General features: G+C 48.6%; 2 protein-coding genes across 3 annotated transcripts in view; one reads left to right on the forward strand and one right to left on the reverse strand.

Annotated features, from left to right (window-relative positions):
- Positions 1-806: 806 nt before the first annotated feature.
- On the reverse strand, positions 807-6,261 carry LOC100954994 (tubulin gamma-1 chain). The gene is made up of 11 exons (XM_012803038.2): positions 6,008-6,261; positions 5,595-5,707; positions 5,227-5,394; positions 3,926-3,994; positions 3,565-3,644; positions 2,985-3,111; positions 2,363-2,449; positions 2,099-2,248; positions 1,638-1,790; positions 1,393-1,554; positions 807-1,204 (listed from the first exon to the last, which is right to left on the reverse strand). Exons 1-11 carry the CDS (start codon positions 6,054-6,056, stop codon positions 1,007-1,009), a joined length of 1,356 nt encoding a protein of 451 aa, XP_012658492.1. The 5' UTR covers positions 6,057-6,261; the 3' UTR covers positions 807-1,006.
- A 90-nt stretch (positions 6,262-6,351) lies between these two features.
- Positions 6,352-9,163, forward strand: part of RETREG3 (reticulophagy regulator family member 3) — a 29,510-nt gene continuing 26,698 nt past the window's right edge. The window contains exon 1 of one of the 2 annotated variants that reach the window (XM_003786329.3): positions 6,352-6,683. In XM_003786329.3, the coding sequence (XP_003786377.1) occupies positions 6,445-6,683 (239 nt within the window). In that variant the 5' untranslated portion in view covers positions 6,352-6,444. Of the gene's footprint in view, positions 6,684-8,396; positions 8,789-9,163 lie in introns of those variants that run through there. The other variant, XM_023510981.1, reaches the window with a different exon arrangement.

Below are 9,163 nucleotides of genomic sequence, written 5' to 3' on the forward strand. Positions count from 1 at the left end.
CAAAAATAAATAAATAAATAAATAAATCCTCTTGCTTCAGCCTCCCAAGTAGCTAAAACTATAGAGGTGTGCCACCATAGCCAGCTAACTTTTCTATTTTTCATAGAGATAGGGTCTTGTTCTTGTTCAAGCTGGGGTCAAAAGCCTGACTTGAAGCGATCCTCCCAACTCAGCCTCCCAGAGTGCTAGGAACGATTACTGGTGTGAGTCACCATGCCCAGCCTTGTACTTTTAAAGAACTAGAGACCACCTAAAAACAGAATTATGGAGCTTCAGTTATGGAACCATTTCTGGCCCTGCTTAGAGTCTAGGCTTTGGATTTGGTCTATTGCCCTACATTCCTAGACTCTAGCCACCTGCAACTAGCAGCTCTCCTGCACTGGTTCTCCAGCACTGCCTTGCTTGCAAGAAGCTTCAGGGCACCTGGTCTGACTACACTGTTTGCCCATGGCCTCGTGGTAGGAATGGTGGCCTCAGGCCTGCGGTTACAATTATCAACAAGGACACAATGATGTGGGGATGTGAAACTGGTGGAATATTCACTTGACACAGGAGTGGGAGGGAACTAGGACTTAGAAATGGTCAGAGAATAAGGTAATATCTGTGGGCTTTGTTACCCAGGAAAGGAATTCCAAGTGGGTCAAACCCCATCTGTGTTCTCCAAAACCAAGCAGAAGGAAAAGCTAGAGGAGGCCATTCACTCAGAACTAAAGATGCTGGAAGTGGGGAGGACTTTGTCAGAGATATGGAGAAAGAAAAGCATGCCCCCACCCCCAGTCCCCAAAGGTTTCAAAGAGATCAGTGCCTTGATTTATATCTAATGCTTTATTAAAGATAAATAGTCTCATAAGAGGCATAGTAAATGTGTACCCAGGGCAATAGGATGTGTGTGTGAGTGTGTGTATGAGAAAGAGATGAATGAGGTCCCCGATCTGTGCTCTGAAGGGGGCAGTCAGTCAGATAGGGCCAACTGGTAAGGCAGATGAGGGTCCTTGTCCTGGGTGACTCACTGCTCCTGGGTGCCCCAGGAAATGTAGTCTGGTCGTGTGGCAGCATGGTACTCGTCGATGAGCTGCTGCACAATCTCCCTGGATGTGTCCATCTCATCAAAGTTATCTTTGAACATATCCTCCTTGCGGAATTGCTCCAGGAAGGCCTCCCGCTTGCGCAGTTTGTCATACTGACGACAGGTCCTCTCAAAGAGCTTACGGTGTGCAAAAAACACGGGTCAAAAAGACCTTCAAGTAACAATATGCCTCAGAAAGCCAGAGAACTGAGGCTGGCTATACCTACAGCAAAAGAAGCCAGAAGCAGGGGCAGCAGGGATGCAGAGAGGGGAAGCTTATCAGGAAAAATGATTAAAGGAAGAAAGGTACAAACTGTGTGACTCACCGAGGAGATACTAGTGTGGTTGGCCATCATGAGCCCACTGACTCGATGCGCTGAGGGCAGGTAGGGAGACTTCCTCGACAGGGCCACCTGGATGCTGGCTGGGCCCCAGGGGATGAAGTTGGCCAACTTTCGTTCCCGGATCCTCTGCAGGCTCTTGTGGACCTGCAGTGGACACAGGAGCAGTGGCGGTAGCCTCTACTCTACCCCTCTGGGTGCAGGGCCTAGAACAAAGGGGCCTCATCTACCTGGGTGGGGTCCACCTCTCCCTGGATGATGTTGAGGATAGCGATGTAGCAATGGTTGGTCTGACGGTCCCGGCCCGTGGACACCATCACATTCTTGGGCTGTAGCAGCCGCCTCATGACATCCAGGACCGTGGTCTTCCTCACACTGGCCACCTGTTAGGAAAGTGTGTCACAGGGGCCAGGCCAGCACTCAGGTCACAGTTCAGAGATGAATGGACAGATAAGAGTAGTGAACATGTCCCCCATCAGACCTGGGGCAAGATGGCCCCTGTGGCAGGAGCCAGAGGCAGAGGGAAGATGGAGAGCAAGTCAGCGAGGAAGTGGCCTGCTCTGTGCCCATGCCTGAGCCTCTGGGGGCCACAAAGGGCAGCTCCCGGGACAGTGGGGAAAAAAGAAAGACTGGGACAAGGCCTGCTGGGCCCAGGGCCAGCCTGACCCGGGACACTGAGGGCTGATCTTACTGACTGGTCTGTGGTGAGCGGGGTGTATCCGGTCATGAGGAAGTGGAGCCGTGGGGTGGGGATGAGGGAAGCGATGAGGCCGATGAGGTCGTTGTTCATGTAGCCAGGGTAGCGCAGGGTGGTGGTGCTGGCCGACATGATGGTGGACACCTGGGGACAGGAGTGCCATGCCATGGGCTTTGGCCTGGGCAGGACCTCCCTTCCCCAGATGGTCCCACAGCAAGGAAGGCTTCCAATCTAAGAGAGTCCAGGAGTGGGACTCACCAGCTGATTGATCTGGGAGAAGGATGGGTTCTGGATGTGTAGGCGGTCTGTGGCGATCCGGTTCAGGGCTGTGTTGTCCAGCACCACCTAGGAGGACAGAAGAGGGTAGCAGATTTATGGGGACAGGAAAAATAGGAGCTCTGCTTGACCTAGGCCCTGAAGCAATTTCTCTTGAGCCTCATGGCCAGAAAGGCTCACTTAAAAAAAAAAAAACAAAAAAACAAAAAAACCATCCTTGCACAGGCCTAGGGCACAGAAGTGCTGAAATTGGACTTTTTACTTTTTTATTTTTTTTTGTAGAGACAGAGTCTCACTCTATTGCCCTTGGTAGAGTGCCGTGGCATCACACAGCTCACAGCAACCTCCAACTCCTGGGCTTAGGTGATTCTCTTGCCTCAGCCTTCTTAGTGCTGGGACTACAGGTGCCTGCCACTACACCTGGCTATTTTTTTGTTGCAGTTTGGCTGGCACTGAGTTTGAACCTGCCACCCTTGGTATATGGGACCAGCACCCTACCCACTGAGCCACAGGCATCGCCCAGAAATTGGATTTTTTAAATGCCCCAAAATGATTAAATAGCCAAGGTAATGGGGAGTGGGGAAAGATAGAATCAAGGACTCACCACACAGTCTGCGTTTTGGGTCAGCCTCTTGAGGGTAAGAAGAGAGTTATAGGGCTGGACCACCACGTCACTCATCTCATCCTGGTTGGGAAACACTGAGTATGTCTGCACCAGTTTCTTGGGGTACCTGGTGAGTGTTAGGAGAGGAGGATGAGGGCAACAAACTGGAGGCTTAGTGAACATGGAGCTCCCCAATAACCATCTGGAAGTAGGTAAATCTGGATGGGGAAATTGGGGTGGGGTCATAAGATCAGTAGGGAAGGGAAACTTGAGTTTTGGAAATCTGTGACCCTAAAGAGGAAGGACAGAGGGACATATTGGATCTGGGATTCCAACTCCAAACCTGGCTATACTACTTGGACCTTCATCCAGGGCCACTATTCTAGGCTGTGGTTCCCATCACTGAGAGTACGATCAGACTCTCAGTCATTGTAAATTCACTTTCCTCACTCTAGGAGCAAATAGGACTCTTTCATGAGCCAGGAAACAGGGAGGTATATGCATCTGCAGAGCCTCTTGGTCACTTAGGAAACCAAGTTGGGAGCTGTGCCTCCTCTTAGTCCTCCAAACACAAATTTACCTGTCATTCAGCCGTTCTAAGAGGTAGGAACCCAGGCCAGAGCCTGTCCCCCCAGCAATGGAATGACACAGCACAAAGCCCTATATGGGAAAGGGATAGTTAGTGTCCAGGTATATAGTGGCAGGATTTTAAACTGGACTTTTGAAATGCACAAAAAATCCTATCCTGTTTTCCTGAGCCCTTCCTCCCCCTCTAGTTCCCTGATTTATATAGCTTAGGAGACTGTCTTGTTTCCAGCAAGGCTCAATAGCTTCTGTCTGGTGCAAAGAGTACATAGCTGGGTCTTCCTATTAGGTGGCTTTTAAAAGATGTTGCCAACCTTCCCTATGTTTACTTCTACTGGAATTTCTGGGAAACTCACCTCTAGACTGTCACTACCATCTGCTTCCCGGTCAATGATGTCAAAAATGTCCTCGTGGATTTTCTCTCCCTGTACAGACATGGGGAAGGTCAGAGAGGGGAAGGACCATGGGACAAGGACACTGACTCCGGACTGGCTACCCTCAATTCTCCTTATGGCACCTAAAAGTCTTTGTGGAACATACAGGCCTCTGTTATCTGCATTGAGAGGTAGTACACCACAGTGGTTATAAGGAAGCATTCCAGATTGCCTGAGCTCATAAATTAGCTCTAGTTCTATCTAGCTGAGTGACTCTGGGTAGATCAGTCTTCTGTGCCTCAGTTTCCTCATTTGTACAATAAAGGTAGCAATATAGGTCCACAGTCCCTTATCTAACATCCTTGGGACCAGTTATGTTTTGGAATTTAAAATATTTCAGATCTGGCTCAGCGCTTATAGCTCAGCAGCTAGGGCGCTGGCCACACACATCAGAGCTGGCAGGTTCAAACCCATCCTGGGCCTGCCAAACAACAATGACAACTCCAACCAAAAAATAGCTGGGCGTCATGGCAGGTGCCTGCAGTCCCAGCTATTTAGAAGACTGAAGCAAGAGGATTGCTTAAGCCCAAGAGTTTGAGGTTGCTGTGAGCTGTGATACCATAGCACTCTATCAAGGGCAACATAGTGCAACTCTATCTCAAAAAAAAAAAAAATTTCAGATCTCAGAAATGTAATATAGCATATATAATATATATTAAATAGTACCCCATGGGGGTCTGGAGTACAATAACCAAAGACATTAATATTTCTATAAGGTATCAATAGTGACAGTAAGTTGGACAGGAACTATAATAGCCTGCCTTCAATGAGATTTGGTTTTGCTGCTAAAAAAAGTTAAGAAACACCTTTGGTTTTGGGGGGTTTTTTTGGGCCAGGGCTGGGTTTGAACCTGCCACCTCCGGCATATGGGGCCGGTGCCCTACCCTTTTGAGCCACAGGCACTGCCCCAAGAAACATCTTTTGGTTTCAGAGCTTTTGGGATTCTAGAAAGGCAAAGGAGAGACTGTGGACCTGCAGTACCTACCTCTAGGGTTGTTGGGAGATTCAAATAAGTCAATACAGCATATATGTAAAGCACTCAGAAGGGCCTGGCACACAGCACTAGCTGGTGTAGCCTCTCAGTATCACATATAGTTAATTCCCCACAGCTACATCTCTCCCTCCAGCACTCCATGATCTGGTTTTATTATTTCTCTCTGTGAAGTTATAGGGCCTGTCCTAACACACAGTGTTGTGGGCCCTGCCAGGGAATCGCAAATAACCTGGGAGAATCCACTGGCCCAGTTGTTGCCCGCTCCTCCTCCATGCTCCGACAGGTAGATGTTCTCTGGGTTGTAGAGCTTGGCATAGGGGGAGTTGAGGATGGAGTGGATCACCCGGGGCTCCAGATCCAGCAGCACAGCCCGGGGGATGTAGTGCTCATCGTCTGCCTGTCGAGGGAAGTCCAGGAGGGGCCTAATCAGCCAGGACAGGCCAAGTCCGACGTCCTCCCAACTCTGGCTCCTTCTGGCCCTCCCTCCTCAAGCCAGCAGCCTGGCCCCTCTGCCCAGCGGGTTTCCCAGTACCAGGTCACTCCCGTCCCTTCAGGGCCCTGGGCCACAGCCTGCCCTGGTCAAGTCACTGGGAGCACCTGGTAGAAAAAGACGTCCTTGCGGTCAGTGCCCTCCGTGGCGAACTCCTCCACGATGCCCTCGGGGCTGATACCATGCTCGGCGCACAGCTGTTTCCAGAACTCGAACCCAACTGGGGGAGGGGAGGGGAGAAGAAGGATACATGGGTCTGAGCAGGTTCTAGTTAGGAGCGTTGGATCCAGGGATGAGAAGTCAAGCTGTAGGGCTCGCTTATGTCCGAGAAAAGGTCTGTATGCCAGGGATTGGGCAGGGGAGGGCCCCTCGGGTTTGGGCAACTGGACTCTGTGTCAGAAATGTCCCGCCTTTCCAATAACTATGACTCTGGAAAAGACAGACCGAATCCAGAATCCCCCAGTAAGATCCTATTGAATCTAAGGAACCTGACTAGTGGAGGGGCTGGAGGTTCGCTCACTCTGATTGCCGCACTGGCCCAACTGTAGGGTGATGATTTCTCTCGGCATCGTTCTTCAGGAATCAGCGTCACACCCGCTCCCGCCAGCAACCCGGTGGCTTGCCTGGCCGCCTGCGGAAAGACGCAGGCGCCAAGCAACCTGCACCACCCACCAACCTCCCCTGCTCCAATGAGAACTGGGTTTGCGGATGGCACATCTTTATTCATTTGGCTTCAAGTCACACAGACTGCGCGTGCGCACATACGGAGCGTGCTGAGCGCCTGGGGGGTGGTACTTTGACGCAGCGTCCTTCCTTCCTCTGGGTGGGCGGGTCCTTGAGCCGGTACGCAAGCGCGCTGTGGTGACAAGCGGTCTCCCTCACCAAATCGCGCATCTGCGCAGTTGCTGTTATTGTGACTGGGGCTGCAGCCCCGGATGTTGTGGCTGCTGGGGGGCGATGGCGGAGGCCGAGGGGGTGGCCGCAGCCCCAGGCCCAGCTTCGGGGTCGACTTTCAAGGGCTGCCGCACTATGCCAGGCTCCTGGGAGAGAGACCAGCAGGTTGAAGCCGCGCAGCGGGCCCTGGTGCAGGTGCTGGGGCCTTATGAACCTCTACTGAGCCGGGTGCAGGCAGCCCTTGTGTGGGAACGGCCAGCCAGGAGCGCCGTGTGGTGCCTGGGGCTGAACGCAGCTTTCTGGTGAGAGAACTGGTCCTTCGGAACCCTCTGAGGCGCTAATTCGTCAGGTTCCTTTAGGGCTCTGCCTCTCGCCCGTTTCTTTCGCTGCATTAGCTCTTTCCCGCGTACCTGCCTGTTTTTGCCTTAACCTCCTTCCTGTTTCTTTCGCTGTTTCCAGCGAATCTCCTTCTACTCCATCCCACCTGCCGGCTTTGGCACCTCATTTCTTCCCAGGGCTTTCCACCTGCTTCTCTGCTTTACCTGCGTCCACACCCCGACCCCTTACATCTGGCAGGAGTTTCTGGTAACATCTTGAGCCACTCGCAGTGAGGAAGGTTCCTCTTTTTAGGCAGGAAAAGTGATGTCCCATTAAGGCCATCACTCCCTTTCTCTTGTCTGCGCAAGTGTAGTTTGAAGACTGTCTCCGGAGATTTTAGTAGTTGTTGTTGGAGAAGTGTGAGCTTGTGAAAAGGTATCTGTAGGTGAGATAAAGAAACAAGCTTGACCTGTTAGCATGAATTCGCATGTTAGGAAATTAGTTTCTGAAGTCTGAGCGTCATTGTGAGCCTCCAAAACTGCATTTTGAAAGAAAACGAGCTTTGAAAGAACAGGTAGGAAGTAGTAATTGTGAAATTTCACCTCTTCTAGAGCCTCTTAAGACTGCAGCTCCTCCTTGCAAGAAATTAGGCATATTTAGCCATGGTTTATAGGCAAGTATGTTGGGGATATCTAAAAGTGTGTGTGTGAGTTTTCGAGTTGGGGAAGTGTCACTATAAATACTCGTTAAGCATCTGTATGTGTCATGCTCCGTGAAAATGGAACTGCTGATCTTCTCAGTTGTCATCACTTACAGTGAACTTAGGTCTTGGTAGGATCTACCGAGCATAGTTTGGATTTCTTCATAACTAGAGAAGCTCCAAGGGAACCTACCCTGTAGGTGAGTCTTCTGTAGGTGAACAGGGTAAGACAAACAACAAAGTATGTGTTTTCTTTAAAAAAAAAAATTTAAAAATATAGTTCTTATCTTTCTAAGAGTAGAATATAAACGTCTTAACACAATAACTAGGAAAATGACATAAAGGCTATGTTAACCAGTTTGATGAAAATATTTCAAATTATATATGAAAACACCACACTGTACCCTATGATTGCATTAATGTACACAGCTATCATTTAATAAAAATATATATAGTTTTTGCTAAAAATAGCTTTCCTCTTAAGATTCATGGTTTTAAAGTCAAAACATCTATTATCTTTTGTCTGAAAGAAGATTTTTGGTGAGCTGGAGCAGAACAAATAGTTCTAAGTTCTTTGACCTGAAAATGGTGTTCATAAATTAAACGAATTCTCTCCCTATTTGAAGAAGACCCAGATCAGAAGTGTCATAGCAGTCTCTGGTATTTGTTGCTTCCACAGTCTTTAGCAAACCTGACAATACACTTTTCCAGGTACATTCTTCGCTTATTTTTGGTAATGCTTCTTTCCTGAATCTCTGGTACCAGCTTCCCTTCCACCACTCTGTGTAAGAAACACTTAACTTTGGCATCTCATTCTGGATGCCAAAGTTTATCCTGTCAAAACTTTATTTCCCTCGCGGGTTTGGTGCCCCTAGGTTTTGGTTCTCAGGCAACCTGTTTGTGTCCAAGTATGACTGGCCAATGAAAAAGACCGTGTCAGGGTTTAAATGAATTTTAAACCAAAGGCTTATCAACACAAATGAATTGATAGCATATATGTTGTTATTTTTGAGGAGGGGACTTTTCCCAAGTCCACTGTCTGAGAGATTTCTGAAGCAGAATGTGGGGTTGAGGTATGCACATAAGGAGCTCCTCTGAGTGGGACTCATCTTTAAATGTTACAGTTAGCCTTAATTTGCTAGCCCCAATAGTCTTTACTTAAGCTTATTGTTTGAATATGCTAAGTTTAGAATCCCACCCAGAACTTCTTTTGTACTCTGGGTCTTTTAAAGCACTGTTGTGATTTGTCTTTATCTCTGGTATTTCCTGGTAGCTTGCCTGCTGTGTATCCAGAACACAGTTATTCTTATTTTACCATCACACTCTGAGAAGGTGAAGAAGAAGAGATATAGCAAAATGAGGGTGTGACTCTTGAAGACAGAAAGAACAGTTGAGTATGCCATTTATGTAGAGGACTCTTACCTACACAGGGCACAGATAGTGTTAAAGTCTGGGAGACTAGGGCATTGAAATTCATGGAATTGTTTGGGGAAATTCCTTAGAAGGTAATCTGAAATTTAAAATGAAAATTGGACTTGACATTCCAGCTGTGTCATACTGAGTGTGAGTATTGACATTTTATAATATTAAAGAGTGACTGTTTCCTTCGCAAATATTTTTACCTATTTTGGGGTTAATCCTATGAAGGTATAATAAATAATTTAAATATTGGCTCGGCGCCTGTGGCTCAAGTGGCTAAGGCGCCAGCCACATACACCTAAGGTGGCGGGTTCGAATCCCCAGCCCAGGCCCGCCAAACAACAA

Source organism: Otolemur garnettii, unplaced genomic scaffold, assembly GCF_000181295.1.
Source record: "Otolemur garnettii isolate 467f Iridium unplaced genomic scaffold, OtoGar3 scaffold00018, whole genome shotgun sequence".
In the NCBI taxonomy this organism is placed as follows: Eukaryota; Metazoa; Chordata; class Mammalia; order Primates; family Galagidae; genus Otolemur; species Otolemur garnettii.